Source organism: Bufo bufo, chromosome 5 (assembly GCF_905171765.1).
Source record: "Bufo bufo chromosome 5, aBufBuf1.1, whole genome shotgun sequence".
NCBI lineage: Eukaryota > Metazoa > Chordata > Amphibia > Anura > Bufonidae > Bufo > Bufo bufo.
The window spans coordinates 542,076,075-542,103,407 of NC_053393.1; the positions used below are offsets into that span (position 1 = coordinate 542,076,075).

General features: G+C 46.1%; 2 protein-coding genes and 1 long non-coding RNA gene across 4 annotated transcripts; 1 reads left to right on the forward strand and 2 right to left on the reverse strand.

Annotated features, from left to right (window-relative positions):
- Nucleotides 1-238: 238 nt before the first annotated feature.
- Nucleotides 239-2,952, reverse strand: LOC121000714 (E3 ubiquitin/ISG15 ligase TRIM25-like). The gene has a single exon (XM_040431318.1). The coding sequence runs from the start codon at nucleotides 2,779-2,781 to the stop codon at nucleotides 1,192-1,194; it is 1,590 nt and encodes a 529-aa protein (XP_040287252.1). The 5' UTR covers nucleotides 2,782-2,952; the 3' UTR covers nucleotides 239-1,191.
- Nucleotides 2,953-5,116: 2,164 nt separating this feature from the next.
- On the forward strand, nucleotides 5,117-17,009 carry SELENON (selenoprotein N). 2 transcript variants are annotated; one of them, XM_040431320.1, is made up of 2 exons: nucleotides 5,117-5,185; nucleotides 11,911-17,009. In XM_040431320.1, the coding sequence occupies exon 2, from the start codon at nucleotides 11,913-11,915 to the stop codon at nucleotides 13,605-13,607; it is 1,695 nt and encodes a 564-aa protein (XP_040287254.1). In that variant the 5' UTR covers nucleotides 5,117-5,185; nucleotides 11,911-11,912; the 3' UTR covers nucleotides 13,608-17,009. The 2 variants fall into 2 exon arrangements, with proteins under 2 accessions (XP_040287254.1, XP_040287253.1); XM_040431319.1 differs by lacking the exon at nucleotides 5,117-5,185 and adding an exon at nucleotides 5,227-5,350.
- Nucleotides 14,207-17,953, reverse strand: LOC121000716. Its single transcript, XR_005778882.1, has 2 exons — nucleotides 16,196-17,953; nucleotides 14,207-15,870 (listed from the first exon to the last, which is right to left on the reverse strand). It is a non-coding gene; the product is annotated as an uncharacterized LOC121000716 (long non-coding RNA).
- Between the last annotated feature and the right edge of the window lie 9,380 nt (nucleotides 17,954-27,333).

Genomic DNA, 27,333 nt, shown 5'->3' on the forward strand with positions numbered 1-27,333 from the left:
GGCTCATCCCTATTTATTCACATCATCTCCTTAGCAACCATCCGTGAAAATCGCATTGCATCCGCACTTGCTTGCGGATGCAATGCGATTTTCACGCAGCCCCATTCACTTCTATGGGGCCTGCGTTGCGTGAAAAACGCACAATATAGAGCTTGCTGCGATTTTCACACAACGCACAAGTCATGCGTGAAAAACATCGCTCATGTACACAGCCCCATTGAAATGAATGGGTCCGGATTCAATGCGATCACGTCACGCATTGCACCCGCGCAGAAAACTCACCCGTGTGAAAGGGGCCTTAGGGTGCTTGACTTTTTCCGTTTTTTTTTTCTAGTTTTGTGTGGAAACGTTCCTTAAGATACATTCTACCAAAAATGTACAAGCTGCAGAGAGCACCCCCCCCCCCCACCTGCCTGCAGAATCCTTAGCAGACACCCCCCCCCCCCCCCCAGCTATTACATGCAATTTATAGTACCCCCTGTGGTTGAGGACCCGTCCCCTCTCCTGACATGTCTGCTTTAGCAATTGCATGCATCCCCATGTAATAGTAATTCTGGAGCATCTATTCTAATGACTCAATGTTGTGCCATTCCTCTATTATTCCTGCTAGAAGTTATGAGTGAATTAAAAGCAGTTTGCAATGAAGGTCTAGATGTCCCTGGCAGCACCGAATGGATGGAGTCGGACTATTTGGGAACTCTAACTAGTGACATCCATCTGGACCTTTATTGCAAGTTCCTAGCAATTTATTCATAACTTCTAGGAGGAATAATAAAGGAACCGCACAACATAGAGTCATAAGAACAGATACTCCAGAATTACTATTACATGGGGAAAGCAAGTGTCTCCACGTCTGGAGAAGTGACAGGTCCTGTGTTTTGTAACCCCTTCACCCCCTGTAGCTACACCACTGCCCCTAGTGGTGACTTCAGAGCTCTATTATTGGGGTATCTCGCATGTACCTACAAATAGTAAAAAAAAATTCTCGTAGCAAAAGAGTCTTGTGTATCAATGTGTAAAATAGCAGCAAGTACTAAGCTCGAAACGCAGGGCCCCTCATTGTATTACACCATGTAGAAGCGGCACAGCCCAGACACTGACCCCCGGCAGTTGCGATACAAGACAATATCCCTCATCACCACCCAATCCCATCAGCACCGTGACCACCCAAGGTCATAAAGTCAAGACGTCTCAGCTCCTGATCCGGACCCAAGAATTATTATACACGCAGAAGGCGGCGTGAAGAGGCTCTGTGAAGTGCGCGATGAAGGTGTGCAGATGCCTGATGGACTCACACACCTGGTAGAAGGACAGACGGCCCGCCTCGTAGTCCAGGTAGATGCCGAGCCTTTGCACCGATGTGTCGGGGAACAGAGGGTTAATCTTCGAGTCGTGTATGGCCGAGTGCATCTTATCCGACATCCGCAGGCACCAGGACTTTTTGTTGTAGCCGGTCACGGCCCGGTCTCCTTTTCTCTCGATACTTGGGTAGGCCAGTCCCACCATCCAGTAGCCGGATTCGCTAGTCTCCACCTCCCAGTAATTCTGTCCAGTGGTGAATATCCTGGTGCTTAATATGTGATAATTGACGAACCGCTCCGGGGTCTTGGGTCGGCACTGCTTAGTCTCTGACCAGGAGGCCATTTTCAAGTCCCGGGACACCGCTACGTAGTCCCCGGCCGTGTTGACGTCCAGTATTATATTGGAGGCCACCTTCATGTTGAAGCCTCTCTTGACATTTAGACCGGTCACGATGTCCGTTAAGGCCGTGTGTAGCATCACCGAGATCAGACCTTCATCCAGATCGCACACGGCCTGGACCTTCTTGTCATCTCTCTTCTTCTCGCCATGTTCTCCGTCCTCAGCGACGTAACAGTTGGCGGTCTCCGACTCCCGTCCTTGCAAGACGGTCAACGGGTCGGTGACGTTGCACAACTCTTCGATGCATTGCATCTTCTTGGTCAACTCTTCTTTCTCCACCTCCAGTTGTTGGATGAGGTCGGTCACGTGAAGGCAAACCTGCTCCTCTTGACTGGAGATCTCGCTCAAGACCTTCTTCTCCAAGACCTCCAACTCTTCTCGAATCTCCTTGAACAAGAGGGTAACCCTCTCGGTGATGGTCGATGCCTTCTCTTCCACTTTTTGCCGGTGTTCCTGTAAACTTTGCACCCTCTTTTCGGTCTCTTCTCTCTTCGAGGTCAGCTTCTCCATGACCTTCCTCAGTTTCTCCTTCTTCTTCTTGGAGGCCTCGTAGAGAAGAGCCACCTGATGCCCCCGATGTTCTCCGAAGGCGCAGCAGGATACGCAGATGCATGTAGCATCCTGGCTGCAGTAGTACTCCAGTAATTTCTTATGGATGGAACATTTTCTGTTTTCCAAAGACGTCGTTGGCTCGGTCAGTGTGTGCTCCACCAGCTTGCTGTGTGCCCCTAGGTGGACGTCACACAGGGAAGTCTCACATTGTAGGCACGTCTTGACCGCCGGCACAGGACAATGCACACAATAGGTACAAAAGATCCCGGCTTGCTCCTGCACCGGCCTGGAGGACAAGAAGCACTCGACTATATTGCATAGCTTCATGTTCTTCTGCACTGAAGGGCGGCTTGTGTGTTCGGCTCGGCATTCGGGACAGCTGTAAACGCCCGCTTCTTCCTGGGTGTCCAGGACGCGGCTGATGCACACCCGGCAGAAGTTGTGGCCGCAGTTCAGCATGGCGGGTTCGGTGTAAATGCTCAGGCAGATGGAACAGTTCAGCTCCTCTTTCAGCTCAGTAGAAGCCATTGTTTTAGAAACAGCTGCAGGAAAACAAAGCAGAAAGGCCTTTGCAGGTTGCCTCCTGGCACTGGGCAGACCCCCACCTCCAGCAGCAGCAATGTGAATGATAGCAGCCCTCCTATCCGCCCCCAGGGCACGTGTAAGCTGTGCACCAGAGTTCACCCCTCACTGAAATGTAAGCGGACCCCCCAATAGCAGCGCCGCTCTCTTACACTGCAACCTGAGCCCTGATTGGTCGGCGTGTTGATAAGCAGAGAAAACTCCCAGACCAGGAGGAAACTTATCCCAGGTGTTCGGCACTTAAAGGGCCAGTAACCCTAAAGTTGGCACTAGTCTCCCCGGCCTGAAATGGCTGATAACAGAGAGCAATAGATTGTGTTCTCCGGTCCTACAGTCATCCTCTCCCCGGCCTGACGAGACTGATAGAAGGTGTGTATCAGAATGTGGCAGGCGTCCGTGTGTCCGCTGTAATAATCGCACACACGGATCAGTTACTGACATATACATACCGCACACTGACAGACCGCAGACGGTGGCGGGAAGACTCCAGGGTGCGGTATTCGGGCTATTTCCAAAAGCATGGTTATCATAGTGAAGTATATGAGGATACGCACCTGAAACATCCACTCTTAGAAAAGGCTAGTGCCCATAGAGTACCGCCATACAGTGCTCAAATAATACTGCCATATAGTACCCAACTAACATCATATACAGTGTTAAAATAATACTGCCATACAGTGCCCAACTAACATCATATACAGTGTTAAAATAATACTGCCATACAGTGCCCACCTGACAGCATATACAGAGCTCAAATACTGCCATATAGTGCCCAACTAACATCATATACAGAGCTCAAATAATACTGCCATATAGTACCCAACTAACATCATATACAGAGCTCAAATAATACTGCCATATAGTACCCAACTAACATCATATACAGTGCTCAAATAATACTGCCATATAGTACCCAACTAACATCATATACAGTGCTCAAATAATACTGCCATACAGTACCCAACTACTAGCATTATACAGTGCTTAAATCATACCATCATATAGTGCCCACCAAACAGCATATACAGTGCTCATATTATACCGTCATACTGTGCTCAATTAATACCATAACATAGTGTCCAACTAATCTCATATACAGTGCTCAAATAATACTGCCATACAGTGCCCACCTGACAGCATATACAGAGCTCAAATACTGCCATATAGTGCCCAACTAACATCATATACAGAGCTCAAATAATACTGCCATATAGTACCCAACTAACATCATATACAGTGTTAAAATAATACTGCCATATAGTACCCAACTAACATCATATACAGTGTTAAAATAATACTGCCATATAGTACCCAACTAACATCATATACAGTGCTCAAATAATACTGCCATATAGTACCCAACTAACATCATATACAGTGCTCAAATAATACTGCCATATAGTACTCAACTAACATCATATACAGAGCTCAAATAATACTGCCATACAGTGCCCAACTACTAGCATTATACAGTGCTTAAATTATACCGTCATACTGTGCTCAGATAATACCATCACATAGTGTCCAAAAAAAAATTCTAAACAGTGGCGAAATAACAATACCACACCGGGCCAAATGATACCGTCATACAATGGACAAATAATACCTCAATACCGTAACCACAAATGTCACCACATAGTTGCCAAATAATACCCCCATGCCGCGCTCCCACATAGGGGGAGATATATGGCGGGCTCAGTCCTCTCACGCTCCAGCAGTCCATGCGCCAGAACGAAGAACTGGAATAAATGAGGATAAATGTGCCGCGTCCCGGCTCTCGCCTTACATCTTTTCGGAAGTGGCGAGGGCAGCGCAAAAACCATACCAAACCAAGTGGCATTTAAAAAGTTGCAAACGCGTCGTTTGCTAATTTTTACGCCAGAAAAACGGCTAAGGGAGATGATAAATCTCCACCATAGTGATAGTGCCCGAACAATACCACCACAGAGCGGTGAAATAATAACTCTATACAGTGGCCAAATAATACCACCATATGCTGCTGCCCCAGAACACAATACAGAGGCCATGGTGGAGCCCAAATACTGATGCCATAAGGTTATACCACCATCAGGTTCTCTGTGGAAGTAAGGCACAGAAGGAGTTAACATCTCCAGCTTCCCCTCCCATCCACACAGAATGGATGCGCCCCCCACCCCCTCCCATCCACACAGGATGGACGCGCCCCCAACTCAAATTACACCGGTGAGGAAGGCGTTAACCCGGTGGGACCGTCACGTACGACGCTATCAGGCTGCATCCCCCGGCCGTACCACTGTGCCGCCGAATGGGGGGGGGATGTAAAGCTCTACTTCGCTCTTTTCATTCTTATGGAGCGCCTGCAGACAGTGAGGTATGGTCATCTGGAGAGATTACTCTGGGAGATGTAGACCCTGCCGGGCAGAGGATCCGAGGGGTGAGAGGACGTGCAGCAAGGGTTTGGGCTCCCCCACCCCCTGGGTGAGATAGTGAGGCCCTGTGTGCAGGCAGCAGTTCATTCTGGCTGGGAGTGTGGGAGGTAAGCAGCTCCATCAGCAGCATGTATTCCTATTATTCTAGCCACTGTCGGGCTGTAGGGGGCGATCTGCCGTGTCTTCGCTCTGTATAGCTGCCCAATGACTTCTACTGGAATCTCTGAGGAGTGGAGGTTTTATTCTGCGTCTTTCCTCTGACTCCTGCCCCGTCTCCATAGATGTCTAAGGACCATGGCGGTGGCGTATGCCTTCCCCCAGCCCGCGCCGTCGGTTTGCGCAGAAGTCGCCAACTTGTAGTGTAGCGGAACCAGATGTCGATGATTTGATACATTTCTGTTACAATTTGTATCAATGTGTTGATACTTTATTATTTTATGTCCTCCAGGTGGCGCTCTGTCAGTGCACGCACATAATGTAGATGGGGGGGGGGGGGGGAGACTTTTTTTTTTTTTTACTTTCCATCCTTCCATCTATCATGGGTCACTCTACTACTGCGTTTGGCGCCCGTTGTGATTGCGCCGGACTCTTTGGCGCCGTGGAGTCATGCGTAGAGTCTTGCCCTAGGTTCTTACTGGTCTTGTCCTGACCTCGGACACTCTCTTGGTTCTTTTAAGTTTCTTAAAGGAGTTCTCCACTCTACCTACCCTAGCTTGATATGACACCACCCCACCATACGAGACGGACAACCCACCATGGTATCCAGCACTGCCCTGCCCCCTGCAGTAGCCACCTTGACCCCCGGCACTCCGTTGCATTGGCCCACAGGTGATCGCTGAGGGGGGTCTGACTGGTGGGTCCCACACCGACCACCACAAGAACGGGTTCCCCTGCCCATATTTGAATGGATCGCTTCCGTTCCATGCAATGCCTGTGGGACTGAGGGAAATAGCTGACTACGCTGCGCGCCCATAAACCTGCGTATGCGTGACCACCGCTCCATACAAGGTGCTCCGGTATGGTGCCCCATTCTAGTGGGATGTCATAACTTTATATATAGGGATAACCCCTTTAAATTGACCCAACCTGTGCCCCCTGTAGCCCATTTCATGCTAAACTTGGCTCCACCCTGTTGGAAGTTTTCTTTGACCAGATGGTAGAAGAGCGGAGAACCCCCTTAAATCAGAGGCTCCAGGAGACCACCACCGACCACACTCTAGCAGTTTCTTCCAAATTGTCCTTTTACTTCTAAAACCCTAAATATTTCATGGGCCGTCCTGACCTTCTGGATTGTCCGCTCAGTGATGGAGCTGACCACAACAGGGGTCATGGATTTAAAGAAGGGGTGACCCCATCTGAAGCTGACGAGGTTTCCCCCCCCCCCTGAGGTCTACAGATGGTTCTCACCCTACCAGCTGTGTTATCCAACAGTCCAGGACTTTTTGTGAGCCTCCCCTGTTCCCAACACTTCCTCCCCACATTTTTTTTTTTCAGATCTGGTTCTCCTGTCTCCATGGGTGGCATCTGTCAATGAGATCACCCACCAGAGATACCTAGGAGGCCTGGAGAACCTCATGTTTGATCTTTGTGTCCATCCCCGGAGGAGCCAGAGAGGTTCCTCTTGCCCTACTGCAATAACACAGCGGGGCAGAATGTTTGGATAGCATGATCATAGATATTTTGAAAGATCCGACCACTTTTGGTGGTATCTGCAGATGACCTCTTGTATATAGGTGGACCACAAACCTTAAAGGGGTGCTCCACTTTGGACAATCCCTACTTATTATAGGGCCTCATGACCGTAATCTGATCACTGAGTGTCCTTCAGCTGGGACCTCAATCGATCAGCTGCAGTCTGTAGAGTAGCACTAAGTGTTCAGTTTTCCCACAGCGCCACCACAGGGCAAAGGAAGTATTACACAGTGTCCTTTTATATCAATGAGTTGTGTGTGTAATACAGGACAGGACTGGTCCTCCAGGCTGAGAGACGCTCCCTGTAAACACGCTCTTAAGTGACGATGACTTGTGGCCGCCGTTATAGCCCGGGTCACCCAGCTTTCCCCCAAAAATTGGCGTTTAAATTCGCATTAAAAACCATTCAGAGTCAGTTCAGAGCTGTATGACAACCTGTACTGGGAAAGTAATGGCATTCAGTAGTGGTTGTCACCCTGCCTCTGGGATGGCGGTAGAGAATATGTGGTCACTTCTGTCTCAGGATCTGAAAGACTCCCCCCCCCCTCATCAGAAAAATGCCTTTGAGGCTGCACACAGTAGGATAACTCCGGGGCTCAGAGATCTAACTCTGTTCACAATGCAGAGACGAGAGGAGGCTAATGACAGGCCTCAGGCCCATGAGCCCGGTATCGGCACTGATCGAGGAGAACGCCCCCAGGCTAAACTTCTACTTAGATTGATTCTCATGGGTTTGTGAAAAGCTGCAAAATCTATAGCATTGTCTGCACACGGCTCAGTGTGCACTGAGCGATACAATAGAAAGCAATATACTGTGTACAAAAAGGACCGTACAGTGACAGCTCTGCTACATATACCGTATGTGTGTATTTTCTGTATATGTATATATAGACTATAATAAATGTGTTGTTATTCCGAGCTGCAGAGCTTTATCATCAAGAGTGAATGAGCCCAGAGGCGAGAGAGCTGCGCCTGGTTTATTTCAGGGACGGTTCATCACATATTCCTGACATCGAATGGATTATACCGTCACATCCATGTATACAGTTGTCATATAAACTGCAACAATACCCTTTTTATGAAGAATTAACTCTATGTTCTCCACAGTGGATGTATTATAGTAGTTATATTCTTGTACATAGGAGGCAGTATTATAGTAGTTATATTCTTGTACATAGGAGGCAGTATTATAGTAGTTATATTCTTGTATATAGGGGCAGTATTATAGTAGTTATATTCTTGTACATAGGAGCAGTATTATAGTAGTTATATTCTTGTACATAGGAGGCAGTATTATAGTAGTTATATTCCTGTACATAGGAGCAGTATTATAGTAGTTATATTCCTGTACATAGGAGGCAGTATTATAGTAGTTATATTCTAGTACATAGGAGCAGTATTATAGTAGTTATATTCTTGTACATAGGAGCAGTATTATAGTAGTTATATTCTTGTACATAGGAGGCAGTATTATAGTAGTTATATTCTTGTACATAGGAGCAGTATTATAGTAGTTATATTCTTGTACATAGGAGCAGTATTATAGTAGTTATATTCTTGTACATAGGAGCAGTATTATAGTAGTTATATTCTTGTACATAGGAGCAGTATTATAGTAGTTATATTCTTGTACATAGGAGGCAGTATTATAGTAGTTATATTCTTGTACATAGGAGCAGTATTATAGTAGTTATATTCTTGTACATAGGAGCAGTATTATAGTAGTTATATTCTTGTACATAGGAGCAGTATTATAGTAGTTATATTCTTGTACATAGGAGCAGTATTATAGTAGTTATATTCTTGTACATAGGAGGCAGTATTATAGTAGTTATATTCTTGTACATAGGAGGCAGTATTATAGTAGTTATATTCTTGTACATAGGAGCAGTATTATAGTAGTTATATTCTTGTACATAGGAGCAGTATTATAGTAGTTATATTCTTGTACATAGGAGGCAGTATTATAGTAGTTATATTCTTGTACATAGGAGGCAGTATTATAGTAGTTATATTCTTGTACATAGGAGGCAGTATTATAGTAGTTATATTCTTGTACATAGGAGCAGTATTATAGTAGTTATATTCTTGTACATAGGAGGCAGTATTATAGTAGTTATATTCTTGTACATAGGAGCAGTATTATAGTAGTTATATTCTTGTACATAGGAGCTGTATTATAGTAGTTATATTCTTGTACATAGGAGGCAGTATTATAGTAGTTATATTCTTGTACATAGGAGCAGTATTATAGTAGTTATATTCTTGTACATAGGAGCAGTATTATAGTAGTTATATTCTTGTACATAGGAGGCAGTATTATAGTAGTTATATTCTTGTACATAGGAGCAGTATTATAGTAGTTATATTCTTGTACATAGGAGCTGTATTATAGTAGTTATATTCTTGTACATAGGAGGCAGTATTATAGTAGTTATATTCTTGTACATAGGAGCAGTATTATAGTAGTTATATTCTTATACATAGGAGCAGTATTATAGTAGTTATATTCTTGTACATAGGAGCAGTATTATAGTAGTTATATTCTTGTACATAGGAGGCAGTATTATAGTAGTTATATTCTTGTACATAGGAGGCAGTATTATAGTAGTTATATTCTTATACATAGGAGGCAGTATTATAGTAGTTATATTCTTGTACATAGGAGCAGTATTATAGTAGTTATATTCTTGTACATAGGAGGCAGTATTATAGTAGTTATATTCTTGTACATAGGAGGCAGTATTATAGTAGTTATATTCTTGTACATAGGAGGCAGTATTATAGTAGTTATATTCTTGTACATAGGAGGCAGTATTATAGTAGTTATATTCTTGTACATAGGAGCTGTATTATAGTAGTTATATTCTTGTACATAGGAGGCAGTATTATAGTAGTTATATTCTTGTACATAGGAGGCAGTATTATAGTAGTTATATTCTTGTACATAGGAGGCAGTATTATAGTAGTTATATTCTTGTACATAGGAGCTGTATTATAGTAGTTATATTCTTGTACATAGGAGGCAGTATTATAGTAGTTATATTCTTGTACATAGGAGGCAGTATTATAGTAGTTATATTCTTGTACATAGGAGCAGTATTATAGTAGTTATATATCACGGTCGGCGTGGCTATCACATACGTGACACAGAGGAAGGGAACGAGGAAGGCCCTGCCCAAGTGAGAGGGAAGATGGTGACCCCTGACTCACCTGGCGGCTGGCACCTGGCTGCCCTGACGTCCCTAGACGGGTTCCTCACCCGTACGCCGATCACGTGCCTAAAGCCCTGGCTTTCCCTGAGCTGAGCCCTAGGTAGTGAACAGGGCGATGGGAACACTAGTCCGCACCACTAACTCTAAGGGAAAACACCAAGGGGAGGACAGACAACACAGACTCAACATATATTCCCAGGTGGGCGACAACAGGAGACAACAATAAGCCAAACAGGGATCCGGAGGGTAGCACACAGGAACAACAACCAGGATTAACCACTCCAGTGGGTCAGTATAGATGTCCAGGCAGGAAGCTCTATAACTGGCAACTAGAGAAGTGTGAGGGGAGAATATAAGGAGGTAGGGAGTGGCAGACACGAAACAGCTGAGGAGGAGAAGCTACGGATCCCTGAGAGAGACAAAAAGGATAGCAAGGCAAACACAGAAAACAATAACTAAGAAACACCATGATCTTTAGATATAGAGCGCGCAGCCACCCGCTGCGACCTCCTGACCCCAGGTATAACGGAGTCAGACGTGGCTCTTGATACCCTCGTGACATTATATTCTTGTACATAGGAGTAGTATTATAGTAGTTATATTCTTGTACATAGGAGCAGTATTATAGTAGTTATATTCTTGTACATAGGAGCAGTATTATAGTAGTTATATTCTTGTACATAGTAGGCAGTATTATAGTAGTTATATTCTTGTACATAGGAGCAGTATTATAGTAGTTATATTCTTGTACATAGGAGCAGTATTATAGTAGTTATATTCTTGTACATAGAAGCAGTATTATGGTAGTTATATTCTTGTACATAGGAGCAGTATTATAGTAGTTATATTCTTGTACATAGGAGCAGTATTATAGTAGTTATATTCTTGTACATAGGAGCAGTATTATAGTAGTTATATTCTTGTACATAGGAGCAGTATTATAGTAGTTATATTCTTGTACATAGGAGCAGTATTATAGTAGTTATATTCTTGTATATAGGATGCAGTATTATAGTAGTTATATTCTTGTACATAGGAGGCAGTATTATAGTAGTTATATTCTTGTACATAGGAGCAGTATTATAGTAGTTATATTCTTGTACATAGGAGCAGTATTATAGTAGTTATATTCTTGTACATAGGAGCAGTATTATAGTAGTTATATTCTTGTACATAGGAGCAGTATTATAGTAGTTATATTCTTGTACATAGGAGCAGTATTATAGTAGTTATATTCTTGTATATAGGATGCAGTATTATAGTAGTTATATTCTTGTACATAGGGGGCAGTATTATAGTAGTTATATTCTTGTACATAGGAACAGTATTCTTGTACATAGGAGCATAACTCTTCTTACCTTTACACATGCCTTAAAACACATCTTTTTAGGCAGACTTATTATGTTTCTTAAACTGACTGGTCACCCCACCCGGCCCCTCATTCTCCCCATCTGCAGTAGTCTATTTTGTTCAAAGATGGCTGGACCAGTCTGTGTCACCCCCATTTCCTCATAGATTGTAAGCTCTTGTGAGCAGGGCCCTCACTCCTAGTGTTTCATTTGTATATTATCCCGTAGTCCTGTTGTGCACCCTCCGAATTGTAAAACGCTGAGAAATATGGTGGCCGTAGATAAAATAGATTATTATAATATTTTTGGCAGTCATTTATCGTACATTGCTCGATTTATTTGCTTTGTTCTAGCGTACCTATAACTTTTTATTGAGGATGTCATATAATAAAGTTTTCTTCTTATTTTCAGATATGACAACTGATCTTCGCAAAAGGAAGAAAGACACAGAACTGAAGAATGCCGCACGTCAAGAAACTGTGGACAAAGAGAAAGTCAAGAAAGAAAAAAAATCCTCTCTTTGCCTAAAGTGCTTCAGGTGGACATTAATCCTCGCATTGCTCGTGGTCACGGTGGTCGGAGTTCGGTTATACCGCGATAATGAACTAGTGAAACACCATGAGGCTGCTCTGCGCACTTTGGGTATGGAGGGTCTCTTGCTCTTCTCTTCACTCGATGCTGACAAGGATCTGTACATAAGTCCTGAAGAGTTCAGACCTATTGCCGAAAAGTTTACAGGGATTTCTCCAGCATTCGACTACGAGGAAGAGGAAAACTTGGATCCAAATGGGGAGGCACTAACCGTGGCTGCTCGGTTTCAGCCTCTGCTCATGGAGACCATGACCAAGAGCAAAGACGGGTTCTTAGGAATCACCAACAATGCTCTTTCGGGACTGCGAAACTGGACCACACCAGTAGTGCCCGACACTGTGGTTTTTGCCCGGCAGTTCAAGGCCTTCCTCCCACCGAAAAATAAAGTAGATCTTGGAGATCCTTGGTGGATCATCCCTAGTGAGCTCAATATCTTCACCGGTTACTTACCTAATAATAGAATTTATCCTCCACCTCCAAAAGGGAAAGAAGTCCTCATCCATAAACTTCTGTCTATGTTTCACCCTCGTCCGTTCGTCAAGACAAGGTTTGCACCTCAAGGATCGGTGGCTTGTATCCGAGCCCTCAGTGACTTCTACTATGATATTGTGTTTCGTATCCATGCCGAGTTCCAGCTTAACGAGCCACCAAATTTCCCTTTCTGGTTTTCTCCTGGTCAGTTCACCGGCCAATTAGTCATCTCCAAGGACGCTTCGCACGTGCGATACTTCAAGCTCTTTGTCCCAAATAACCGGACTCTGAATGTGGACATGGAATGGCTGTATGGAGCCAGTGAAAGCAGCAACATGGAGGTGGACATCGGCTACCTGCCCCAGATGGAATTGGAGTCTTTGGGTCCTTCCATCCCCTCGGTGATCTACGATGAAAACGGGAACATGATCGATAGCAGGAATCCTGATGGGGAACCTCTAGAATTTGTATTCGAGGAGATAACCTGGGAGTCTGAGATAAGCTGGGAAGATGCCGCCAAAAAACTTGAAGTCACCATGTACCCTTTTAAGAAGGTCTCCTATTTTCCATTCAAGGAAGCTTTCGATAGAGCGTTTGCTGAAAATAAACTTGTGCACTCTATCTTACTTTGGGGCGCGTTGGACGATCAGTCCTGCTGAGGTTCGGGGCGAACTCTCCGGGAGACCGTCCTGGAGAGTTTGCCCGTCCTTGCTCTGCTCAACGAGAGCTTCATCAGTAGTTGGTCGCTGGTGAAAGAACTTGAGGAACTTAAAAGCAACAAAGGAAACCATTCGTATGCAACCTACGCCTCTCTCCACCTGGAAAAATATAACTTTCCCGTGGAGATGATGATCTGTCTTCCTAATGGAACCATCGTGCACCATATTAACGCCAACTATTTTCTAGATATCACCTCCGTGAAGCCAGAAGAAGTGGACTCCAGCCTGTTCAGTTTCACTGATGGTTTGGAAGATGTGTCCACTTCCACGTATGTAAAATTTTTGAAAGAAGGTTTGGAGAAAGCAAGACCTTATTTGGAGTCCTAAGTGCGCACACAGCCAAAATATATTTTTGTATTTCTTTTTGGTCCCATTGTCTACATTGATGGGGTCGCAATCTACATCTTGGGCTGTTGAGTGGTACCTCCTGTGACAGTATTATAAAAAAGGGGTGGACAATCTAGGACACATGATTACTGTTCTCTTTTTGGTGCTGCTGTGTCACACTTCACCCCTTCAGGTGTTTTTTAATGAGGCACATCTCCTGGATGTGTCATCAATGTGTGATGGATACAAGTTCCATGTCTGGAACTGGCACCAATGTCAAGAACAAGAGCCACGCGCCAACTCCAGTAGGAGTGAACGAAGAGAGATGCCTATAGCCGTACCCACCTCTCCATTCATGCTATGTTCAAACAAGGAGGGAGCAGGTTTAGGGGACCTTCTTTCTTGATATAAGTGCAAGACCCAAATGTGGGACCAGCCTCTATGAGACATTTATAGCCTACCCTTTGGTAATGGGAATACCCCTTTAAATTGTATCCCGAATTCCCAGTAAGGAGATGAAATGATCCCACCCCCTTGACTCCATAAGCCGAGGACTACTCCATTGTCAGGGCTTATGGGGAATCATGTTCTCTGACCTCTTTTTTGGGGGGAAGGGGGGGGATCTGCTGAATGTATGAAGGGGTTTCCCCAATTGCCAAAAGTAGGGAATTCGGTAAAATAAAGAATAGATCTATACTCACTTGGTAAATCCGATGCCACATTTGTGATCCCACCAGTCTGTGTTCACTTGTCCTACACTCATGACATAGCGTACATTTGCACTTGACCGCTACAGACAATCGTTGTCCTCCGGCTTGGTACCGATGAGGCCATTGATTGGATGCACTGGTCACACGTACAGCACATCAACACTGCAGGATGAGTCAACAAAGACCGGTAGGACCACTGGAGCAGCGGCAAATTTACCAGGTAATTTAATTCTTACCTATTTTCTCCTTTTAGTATTTTTAATTATTTTTTTTAATATCCTGGACACCCCCTTAAAGGGAACCTGTCCCTGGGAAATTCACTAATAGACTAGACATAATGCATTGTAGGGCTAGCTCAGCTGAATGTAATGATCGCTTTCACTTAGCGATCTGATGCTTCAATCTGGAGAAAATTGAGCAGGTAAGTGCCCCGAGGAGCGGGCACAAGCTCCTCCTGCTTCCTCTGCCAGCCCCTCCCCCTACTTCTTGATTGACAGGTCAAGATGGCTATGTAGAAGCCCGAGGTGAGGGAGGGGCTGGCAAAGGAAGTGGGAGACAGGAGGTTCAAGGCACAAAGTGGTTTGAGCCCGCCCTCAGGGCAATTAACTGCTCATTTGCATATGGATTATAAGTACTTTTTGTCCAAAATGAAGTAACAGATCTCTAAGTGAAAGGTATCATTACATTCAGCTGAGCTAGCCCTACAATGAATTATGTCTAGTCTATTAGTGAATTTCCCGGGGACAGGTTCCCTTTAAGTGCCCACCGAGGGGAGGAGCATATGGTAAAAGCTATTTTAAAGCCCATTATGGGAACTGCTGGGAGGAAATACCTATAAACTATGCATCCACGAATAACTCTGCAAATATGTATTCTTCTACGTGCCACATTTTTGCATCCTACAGCAGTGGAGACAGAAGATTGCCTGTTGTCCCGGACGTCCTGCGCTATATGATGGTTTAACCCTAAATTTACTGCTAATGGGTTGGACCTGATTTTATTTTGCGCAGTTCAGATTCAGGAAGGGGAAACTTTGTCTCTCCTGCTTGTGTTTTTTTTATTTTTTTATATAAACTTTTTGGGCGGGCCGTCCCGTGATATGGTCGAAGTATGTGAGGTCTGTAATAATGTACATGGATTAGGGAACTGGGAGGTGACGTCAGATGTATAATAAGTAATGCGGGGGCGGTTTGTTAAGCACTGGAAATATTAGGAGAATCTCATCATGGCAAGTGATCGGTAATGGGGCCCTCTCTGCGGTTATGTGAAAGTCTGAGTAGTTGGACCCTGACAATTACACTTTTATGGCATGTCCTTAGTAGGATAACCCTTAAAGGGACACTTTGGATTATACCTAGTATGTGCACTGAAGGGGTGGAGCATAACATAATTTCTGTATCATGCTCCACCCATGAGGAGTTTATACAAATCTATTTAAACCACTTCCCCTTTGTAGAACCCTGTGTTATACTTAGTATATGGACTGAGGAGTGGAGCATGACCATGCCTGTGTTATGTCCTGCCCATGAGGAATTTATACAAATTTATTTAAACTAGTTCCCCTTTTAGTATAACTCTTAAAGTAACACTTTGGATTATGCCTAGTATATAGACTGAGGGGGTGAAACATGAGATAATGCTTGTGTGATGCTCCGCCCATGAGGACTACTTCGCCTTTGTAGAACCCAAAATTATGTCTAGTATATGGACTGAGGGGGTGGAGCATGACATAATGCCTTCCCTGCCCATGAGGAATTCATACAAATGAATTTAACCCGCTTCTCCTTCTTAAAACCCTGTGTTATACGTAATATATGAACTGAGTGGGTGGATCATGTCATGCCCTGCCCATGAAGAATTTATACAAATTTATTTAACCTGACTTCTCTTTGTAGATCCCCATATTATGCCTAGTATATGGACTGAGGGAGTGGAGTATGACATTCCTGTGTCATGCCCCACCCATGAGGAGTTAGACAAGTCTTTTTTAAACTGCATTCACTTTGTAGAACAGAGGGGTCCCTTAATTTGGAAGAGTGTGAGCTTTAGCCAATGGAGAGTGGATTCCTGAGTTACCCCAGGAGCCATATGAAACGGACAACCCCTTTAATAGTCACCTCCCAGCCCTGTAAGCATGCACAAGAAACTCGCCTACAATTCCACCTGTTAACTCCGCCCTCCACCATATGTTCCGCCACATCTTACTGTAAGTCATGTGTTACATTGTGCATTGTTAGAATGTATGGACTTAAGTGTTGCTATGCAGAGATAGGATCCGTCCAATGATAGGATGGGTCCAGATTTTTTTTTTCTATGTACTGTATATTTAGACAGTTTCACTATTTTTCTATTTTGCCTATTTTGACAGTGTTAGAATTGTATTATTTTACTAGACATTTTCAGCCATGTTGTGTTATCCAGAAGGCTAAGGGTTAACCGGACAGAGATTAAACTATAACTGAGGGAACTGGGCCGTAATATACAATGAAACCCTTTACTCCGCCATCTGATGGTCCAGAAATCCTGAGTTTAGGGCAGTGGCTCAACTCCCCTACATGTGAATGCGCCCTACTTATCCATCTGATAATCCAGAATATTTCATCATTCAGCACCCGCCAGGTCCAAGTGATGCCGGATTAAAGGACTTCTATTATTAGCCTCTTATAGGTATTATCTATATTACCATTATAATTTAAAAAAAATAGTCTTTATATATAATTTTTGGGATGGAAAACTTTTGCAACTTCTCTTGCATGTTCATCCTCATGTGCCCCCTCGGAAGTAGCGTCCTTGTTGCCCATAACAACCAATCAGGGTTCACTTTTTCCAGTGCCAAGTAAAAATGGGTTCTGATTGGTTGCCATGACCAACATGGCCATGCCGGGGTGCTAATATTTATGCAATTGCATTAGGCTTTGCGTTGATAGCTGGACACTCGTGAGAGAAAACACGAGCGATCATGCCCTGCGAATCAAATATGTATCCGTTAACCGGCCCTTTAATAGGGGCGGGGCATATGCAAATCCACGCGTGGTGAAAGGAAGTAAAATAGTGTCTCAGAAATGTCCACCTATGTATCAAATGAGGGCTCCTTTAAGAATATATAAAGGAAGTTGTGTAAGATAAAACTTTATTAAAAGCACATAACACAACAAATACGCAAAAACAACCTCATTTATTAAAAATAAACACTAGTGCAGAGCAAAGGGGAGGGGCCATCCATAGCTGCCAATCAGATCGCCGATCACTTGCATTGGAATCTGATTGGCTGGTAGGGATGACTCCTCCCCTTTCCGCCTGCTCTCGTTTCTATGCTGACGTTTTGTACGTTCTTTTTATACCGCCGCAGACCGGACGGATTATGTGACTTTTCCCGAAGCTTCCGGTTTTTTTGACGGTCTGATCCGAAAGCGACTCTGTTGCCGGGTCAGGCCCGAGTTTTGCCGACGGATGTTTTTGAGGAAATGGCAAGTAATTTTTCCTTTCTGCTGAATTTATTTTTTTCTGTATTTTTGTAATCTTTTTGTTTTCTAGTTTTCTTCAGAGTTGAAGGTTTCTGTTATTTTGTAATAATTTGATGCATTAATGAATAAAATATTTGATGTGTCGTTGACGTCGGCTTTTTATGAATGAATATTTTTCATCCGTTGTGGCTCATCCTATCCTGTACGCCCTGAGTGCCCAATGCTTGTTTACCCACCCGTCAGTTTAAGGGCTCATGCCCGCGACCGTTGGATGTCGAAACGCTTGTTCATCGGACCGCAAAAACACGGCACGGTCGTGTGAATGAGCCCTAATACTGATGACCTATCCACCCGGCACGCCCACCAAACAGCGCAGCGCTCTCTGGAACCTCCTCGCAGCCTACCAAGCACAGCGCCGCCCCTTGTGTAGTGGCTGGGCTTGGTATTGCAGCTCAGGCCCATTCACTTGAATGAGAGTGGGCTGTGCCTAGGCCATGTGACCGATGAACGCGATATTGCAGGCCTAGTTAGATAGGATAGGTATTTAAAGGGGTTGTGCCACTAATGTCAGAGAACAGGCCCCAAAAGTGAGCGGGGGGGGGCTCACTTTGGGGGCTCCGTTCTACAGATAGGGGAAGGTACCAGAGGTAGGAAATGCACCTGACACCATCTTAGTGATATGCCACCAATGTCTGAGGTGGTACAACCCCTTTAATATCTGATCTGTGGGGGTTTTAACTCCTGGCACCCCCAGACCGTGGCGCTGCGTGAGTGTTGCATCCTCTTTCCAGGTCTTTCGCCGGCCCGCAACTAACTATAGGCAGGACATGTGTCACACTGAGAAGAACGCTTCCATTGTGGAAGCGCTCATCTCCATAGTCATCTGTATCGCCGTCCTCAGGACAGCGATACAGATGGCTGTGCAGCAGGGGAGGGAGAGGTGTGTCCCTTCCCCTTCCTCTGATAGGCTGCAGGCACTAGGCCGGCGCGATGGCGTCATCGCGCCGCCTGAGCCCTGAGCCGTACAGCGCAGGACACAGGCCGGAAGAGGCCTGCATCGCATCGCTGACATGGAGGTAAGTATAAGTGTTTTTTTTTTGTTGTTGTCAATACTGGTGGCTACTGGCACATGATGGGGGGGGGGGGCTATGGCTACTGGCACATGATAGGGGGGGGCTCTGGCTACTGGCACATGATATAGGGGGGGCTCTTGTTACTGACACATGATTGGGGGGCATCTATGAGGGCACATTTTACTGGCACATTATTGGGGGCACTATAGGGGCATCTACTGAGGCCACAAAGAACGGCTATTTTATATGGGGGCTCTGTATAGGGGCATTTTATACTGGGACACATTATGGTGGGTACTATGGGGAAGGGGGGAGAGGACTACTATAGGGTCATCTACAGGGGGCACTGAGAAGGGGTATTTTATACTTACAAATTATTGGGGACACTGAGGGCATCTACTGGGGCACTATATAGGGGGCATTTTATACTGGTACATTATGGGGGGCACTAGGAGGAAGGGGGGAGAGGAGCACTATGGGGGCATTTACTGGGGGCACTATATAGGGGTATTTTACACTGGCACATTATGGGGACATTAGCTCAACTGGGGGCATTACAAGGGGGTATTTTTTGCACTGTCACATTATAAGGAGATTTATTTCTACTGGGGGGGGGGGGGTATTATGGTGGGCTTTATTACTCCCCCATGGTATGAGCCTCTAGTAGCAGCACCATCCTCTCCCCGCTCTGCTATCCCTCTTCCCCTTCTCCAAATCCTTATTATGAAATCTTTCTCATTAGGATAAAACACAACATCAGCTCCGCCGAGCCCCCGGCCAAAGTGTTGAAGTGGCGTCCGAGATCCCCAAGGGCCAAGCCAAGTAATTGTAAGTTTTCATGTGAAATATGTTTATGTTATACACACATAGCATACACTGTGCCACACAATATACAGTATACCTCCACACCGTGCCCCACAATATACAGTATACCTCCACACCGTGCCACACAATATACAGTATACCTCTACACTGTGCCACACAATATACAGTATACCTCTACACTGTGCCCCACAATATACAGTATACCTCTACACTGTGCCCCACAATATACAGTATACCTCTACACTGTGCCACACAATATACAGTATACCTCTACACTGTGCCACACAATATACAGTATACCGCTACACTGTGCCACACAATATACAGTATACCTCTACACTGTGCCACACAATATACAGTATACCTCTACACTGTGCCACACAATATACAGTATACCTCTACACTGTGCCACACAATATACAGTATACCGCTACACTGTGCCACACAATATACAGTATACCTCTACACTGTGCCACACAATATACAGTATACCTCTACACTGTGCCCCACAATATACAGTATACCTCTACACTGTGCCCCACAATATACAGTATACCGCTACACTGTGCCCCACAATATACAGTATACCGCTACACCGTGCCACACAATATACAGTATACCGCTACACCGTGCCACACAATATACAGTATACCGCTACACCGTGCCCCACAATATACAGTATACCGCTACACTGTGCCACACAATATACAGTATACCGCTACACTGTGCCACACAATATACAGTATACCTCTACACTGTGCCCCACAATATACAGTATACCGCTACACTGTGCCACACAATATACAGTATACCGCTACACTGTGCCACACAATATACAGTATACCGCTACACTGTGCCCCACAATATACAGTATACCTCTACACTGTGCCCCACAATATACAGTATACCTCTACACTGTGCCCCACAATATACAGTATACCTCTACACTGTGCCCCACAATATACAGTATACCTCTACACTGTGCCCCACAATATACAGTATACCTCTACACTGTGCCCCACAATATACAGTATACCTCTACACTGTGCCCCACAATATACAGTATACCGCTACACTGTGCCCACAATATACAGTATACCGCTACACTGTGCCCCACAATATACAGTATACCGCTACACTGTGCCACACAATATACAGTATACCGCTACACTGTGCCACACAATATACAGTATACCGCTACACCGTGCCACACAATATACAGTTTCTTCTGTAAAAGTCATCTAGTGTCATGGGGCGTTCCGTGGCTCCATTCAAGTCAGTGGGTCCGCAAAAAAAAGAACACATACGGAAATGCATCGTATGTCTTCCGTATCCGTTCGTTTTTGCGGAACCATCTATTGAAAATGTTATGCCCAGCCCAATTTTTTCTATGTAATTACTGTATACTGTATATGGCTCCATTCACACGTCCGCAAAATGGGTCCGCATCCGTTCCGCAATTTTGCGGAACGGGTGCGGACCCATTCATTCTCTATGGGGACGGAATGGATGCGGACAGCACACAGTGTGCTGTCCGCATCCGCATTTGCGGAGCGCGGCCCCGATCTTTGGGTCCACAGCTCCGCAAAAAGATAGAGCATGTCCTATTCTTGTCCGCAGCTGCGGACAAGAATAGGCATTTCTATAGGGGTGCCGGGCGGGTGTGTTGCGGATCCGCAACACAGCACGGACGTGTGAATGCAGCCTAAATCCTCATGCACACGACCGTTGTGTGCATCCGTGGCCGTTGTTCCGTTTTCCGTGATTTTCTGCGGACCCATTGACTTTCAATGGGTCCGTTGAAAACTCGGAAAATGCATCGGTGTTCATCCGCGGCCGTGATCCGTGTTTCCTGTCCGTCAAAAAAATATGACCTGTCCTATTTTTTTGACGGACAACGGTTCACGGACCCATTCAAGTCAATGGGTCCGTGAAAAAACACGGATGCACACAAGAAAAGGAGCGTCCGGCCGGTCACAGACAGCAAAGGTAAGTATAATGCTTCTAAAATTGCTAAGTAACCATGGCAACCAGGACTGCAGTAGCGTCCTGGTTGACATGGTTACCGATCGGAGTCCCAGAGATTAAACTGGGACTCCGATCGGAACTCTCCGCTGCCACCAATGATAGGGGGGGGATTTTAATTAGGAGGGGGAGGGAGGGGGGGCCCACTGGCCACCAATGAATGTACAGTAATACAGGGGAGGGAGGGGGGGCCGCACTGGCCACCAATGAATGTACAGTAATACAGGGGAGGGAGGGGGGGCCGCACTGGCCACCAATTAATGTACAGTAATACAGGGGAGGGAGGGGGGGCACAATGGCCACCAATGAATGTACAGTAATACAGGGGAGGGATGGGGGGCACACTGGCCACCAATGAATTTAAAACTTGGGAGGGAGGGGGGGGTGCCCCCTCCTGCCTGGCAGCACCTGATCTCTTACAGGGGGCTATGATACGCACAATTAACCCCTCAGGTGCGGCACCTGAGGGGTTAATTGTGCGGATCACAGCCCCCTGTAAGAGATCGGGTGCTGCCAGGCAGCAGGGGGCAGTCATGTACACAGTTCAAAGTATATTCTAACTAGAAGCGTCCCCATCACTATGGGAATGCCTCTGTGTTAGAATATTCTGTCGGATATGAGTTTTCACGATCTAACTCAAATCCGATGGTATATTCTAACATAGAGGCGTTCCCATGGTGATGGGGACGCTTCAAGTTAAAATATACCATCGAATTGGAGAAAACTCCGATCCTATGGTATATTAACTCCTGACTTTACATTGAAAGTCAATGGGGGACGGATCCGTTTGCAATTGCACCATATTGTGTCAACGTCAAACGGATCCGTCCCCATTGACTTGCATTGTAAGTCAGGACGGATCCGTTTGGCTCCGCACGGCCAGGCGGACACCAAAACGACTTTTTCTTCATGTCCGTGGATCCTCCAAAAATCAAGGAAGACCCACGGAAGAAAAAACTGACACGGATCACGGACCAACGGAACCCCATTTTTGCACACCTTAAAAAAAAACGGTTGTGTGCATGAGGCCTAAGCCATATGGAAAAACGGAAACACAACGGAAACAAAAAAAAACGGAACAACGGATCCGTGAAAAACGGACCGTAAAACACTGAAATAGCCATACGGTAGTGTGAAAGAGGCCTTAATAGGGGCCTTTATTGCTACATATAACTCTCTCTTTTAATTTAAATGCTGAGAAAGGGGTGGAACATATGTGATGTCATGATATGGGCAGATCATCTGATAAGGGGGGGGCGGCAATTTTTATCTTGCCTCGGGCGGCAAAAATCCTTGCACCGGCCCTGGTTATAATGTATGAGCGGATTACGCTCTTTGCTGTCAGCAGAAGAGACCATAAGACTTCAGATATTCATTTCCATTTTCTTTGGGAATCGGCCAAGTCGTAGAAACAGAACCTGAGCTGTTACTTTATAACGCCACCGGATTTCCCTCATTCCTTCCCTCCATCAATATCTCGACCTTCTCATTCCTCTGTGATTTATGTTGAGCTTTTAGGATGAAGGTGACACAAGTATCGGCTGGACGTCACTTCTATCTTGATGTACGATCACATACTAATGGATGATTGGAAATGCCTTCAATTCCCAAGCTGAAAATAGCGTCTACGGAATTAAGAAACTTTTGTAATAACGAGTATGACAGCCAGAGGGCGATGTAGGGTCAGGGCTGGTTGGGGCTATTACTGTATAAAGAGCTCATTACCTTCTAGTTGATGTAGGAATAATACCCACAGCGCAGTTCTTAGTGGTAAAGCAGTCATCCTGCCCGGCTTCTTCTCTAGTGCCCTTCCCGTCAGTACAAGTAAGAAAATAACACAAGATGTTTTGCGGTCCCCAAATTGCAGACACCGGCCATGTACGTTCCGCATTTTGCGAATTGCACATGGCCGGCAATTTAAATAGAAACGCCTTTTGTTGTCCGTGTCTGCGGACAAGAATAGGACACGTTCTATTTTTTTTTGCAATGTTGCGGAACGGATCCAGACCCATTTTGCGGACGTGTGAATCGGCCCTAAGACCCTGTTGTACACGAACGTGTGTGTGTCCACCCCGTGGTCGTATTGTGGCCTGCATACGGCGGGTTCACAATACACGGGACACCGGCCGCGTGCATTACGCATCACGGATGCGGATCCATTCACTTCAATGGGTCCGCAAATCTGGAGATGCGGTGCAGAATGGAACCACGGAACGGAAGCACTACGGAGTGCTCCTTTTGTGTTCCGTTCCGCAAGAAGATAGAAATTGTCCTATCTTTTTGCGGAACGGACGGATCGCGGACCCCATTCAAGTAAATGGGGTGGCGATCCACATGCGGCTGGCCCACGGTAGGTGCCCGTGCATTGCGGACCGCAATTTGCAGTCCGCAGCACAAGCAGGTTCGTGTGCAAGAGGCCTAAGGCTGCAGTTAAAAGGGTTTTCCAGGACTTTTTTACTGATGACCTATCCTCAGGATAGGTCATCAGTGTCTGATCGATGGGGGTCCGACACTGTGGACCCCCACCGATCAGCTATTTGAGAAGGCACCGGCGCTTGGCCTTCTCGCAGCCTACCAAGTATAGCGGTTGTGCTTGGTATCGCTGCTGAGCTGCTCCTAGGCCACGTGACACATGAACGTGTCATCACTCGACCTAGGAAAAGCAAAGAGAAGGCCACAGCACTGACAGGAGTGCTGCTGCCTTCTCAAGCAGCTGATCGGCGGGGGTCCCAGGTGTCGGACCCCCACCGATCAGATACTGATGACCTATCCTGAGGATAAGTAAGGAAATCTCGGAAAACCCCTTTAATATTTCCTAGCACCGCTGCCAGTGGGCGGAGAGTCGCTGGGCTCTATGGCGGAGGTGCCAGGTTCCACGCTGCACCCATCCATGAATATAAATGATGTCAGGATGAGAACAGAAGCTTCATTAGATACTAAGTGTCCCCTCTCCATTGTCTCTGACCTCAGGTTCCGCTGTCTTGTTCCAGCTGCTATTAATTGACATTACAAGTGATTCTTCTGCCATATGTCAGGCTGCTGGTGGAAAGGCAGAGGCCATTATCAGTAATATATGAGCCCAGGGGCTTGTACCGAATATCTTGTGTGTCCAATATGGAGTCCAGTATTGGACACACGTCTTAGGCGACTTTCACCCTTGCGTTGTTAATTCCGGTATTGATATCCGGCAGAGGATCTCAATACTGGAATTTTACGGATCCATTTTCATTTCGCACTTCCGGATGCATCCGTTCCGTTAGGATGCGGTTGTGTGAAATCAAAATGGATCCGTCACTAAATACATCGAAAGTCAATGGGTGATGGCTCTTAAAAAAATGGATCCGTTTTTTTAAGAGCCATCACTATTGACTTAGGCCTCTTGCACACAAACTTTTTTTATTCCGTTTACGTTCCGCATACGGACTGTATACGTAACCATTAATTTTAATGGATCAGCCCAAAAAGACGGATTATTTTGGGCGGATCCATTAAAATTAATGGTTACGTATACGTTCCGTAAACGGAACGCAAAAAACGGAACGTAAACGGAATAAAAAAACGGAAGTTGCTCATTTGGGAGTTGGGACATCAATTAACCAATTTACATGTATGCCTTCCGTTTCCGTTTTTCCGTTCCATTCAAAGATAAAACATGTCCTATTATTGTCCGCATAACGAACGAGGACAGTACTGTTCTATCGGCGGCCAGCTGTTCCTTTCCGCAAAAAATGGAATGCACACGGACGTCATCCGTATTTTTTTCGGATCCGTGTTTTGCGGACCAAGAGGCCTTGTTTTCAGTGCCAGATGTTTTTTTTTTTCCGTTTCCCGTAGCTTGCAGCGGTTTTGTGTCCGGTCACAAAACGGAATGCTGCCGGAAGGGAAGACGTCCTGATGCGTCCTGAACGGATCTCTTTCTATTCAGAATGCATGGGGACAAAATGGAAATGTTTTTTCCGGTTTTGAGATCCTCTGCCCGATCGATACTATGTGTCACCTACTTACCATAACTGCTCATCTCCAGACATCTGAACTGTTCAATTAGATCAGCAGAGACGTCTGATGGATCATACCAAAAAGTGAGTATATCAGCCTCTCCCCAGACATGGACAATCACAGTTCCTTCTCTATTGTTGTTATGGCTCCTCTCTCCTGTGGTCATGGCTCCGCTGTCCTGTAGTCATAGCTCCTCTCTCCTGTGGTCATCGCTCTGCTGTCCTATGGTCATGGCTCTGCTGTCCTGTGGTCATGGCTCTGCTATCCTGTGGTCATTGCTCTGCTGTCCTGTGGTCATGGCTCTGCTGTCCTGTGGTCATGGCTCCTCTATCCTGTGGTCATGGCTCTGCTGTCCTGTGGTCATGGCTCCTCTCTCCTGTGGTCATGGCTCCTCTCTCCAGTGGTCATGGCTCTGCTGTCCTGGGGTCATGGCTCCTCTCTCCTGTGGTCATGGCTCTGCTGTCCTGTGGTCATGGCTCCTCTCTCCAGTGGTCATGGCTCTGCTGTCCTGTGGTCATGGCTCCTCTCTCCTGTGGTCATGGCTCTGCTGTCCTGTGGTCATGGCTCTGATGTCCTGCGTCATGGCTCCTCTCTCCTGTGGTCATGGCTCTGCTGTCCTGTGGTAATCGCTCCTCTCTCCTGTGGTCATAGCTCCTCTCTCCTGTGGTCATGGCTCTGCTGTCCTGTGGTCATGGCTCCTCTATCCTGTGGTCATGGCTCTGCTGTCCTGTGGTCATGGTTCTGCTGTCCTGTGGTCATGGCTCTGCTGTCCTGTGGTCATGGCTCCTCTCTCCTGTGGTCATGGCTCCTCTCTCCAGTGGTCATGGCTCTGCTGTCCTGGGGTCATGGCTCTGCTGTCCTGTGGTCATGGCTCCTCTCTCCAGTGGTCATGGCTCTGCTGTCCTATGGTCATGGCTCCTCTATCCTGTGGTGATGGTTCCTCTATCCTGTGGTCATGGCTCCTCTATCCTTTGGTCATGGCTCCTCTATCCTGTGGTCATGGCTCCGCTGTCCTGTGGTCATGGCTCTGCTGTCCTGTGGTCATGGCTCCTCTATCCTGTGGTCATGGCTCTGCTGTCCTGTGGTCATGGCTCCTCTGTCCTGTGGTCATGGCTCCTCTGTCCTGTGGTCATGGCTCTGCTGTCCTGTGGTCATGGCTCTGCTGTCCTGTGGTCATGGCTCTGCTGTCCTGTGGTCATGGCTCTGCTGTCCTGTGGTCATGGCTCCTCTATCCTGTGGTGATGGCTCCTCTATCCTTTGGTCATGGCTCTGCTGTCCTGTGGTCATGGCTCCTCTATCCTGTGGTCATGGCTCCTCTATCCTGTGGTCATGGCTCTGCTGTCCTGTGGTCATGGCTCTGCTGTCCTGTGGTCATGGCTCTGCTGTCCTGTGGTCATGGCTCTGCTGTCCTGTGGTCATGGCTCTGCTGTCCTGTGGTCATGGCTCTGCTGTCCTGTGGTCATGGCTCTGCTGTCCTGTGGTCATGGCTCTGCTGTCCTGTGGTCATGGCTCCTCTATCCTGTGGTCATGGCTCCTCTATCCTGTGGTCATGGCTCCTCTATCCTGTGGTCATGGCTCTGCTGTCCTGTGGTCATGGCTCCTCTATCCTGTGGTCATGGCTCTGCTGTCCTGT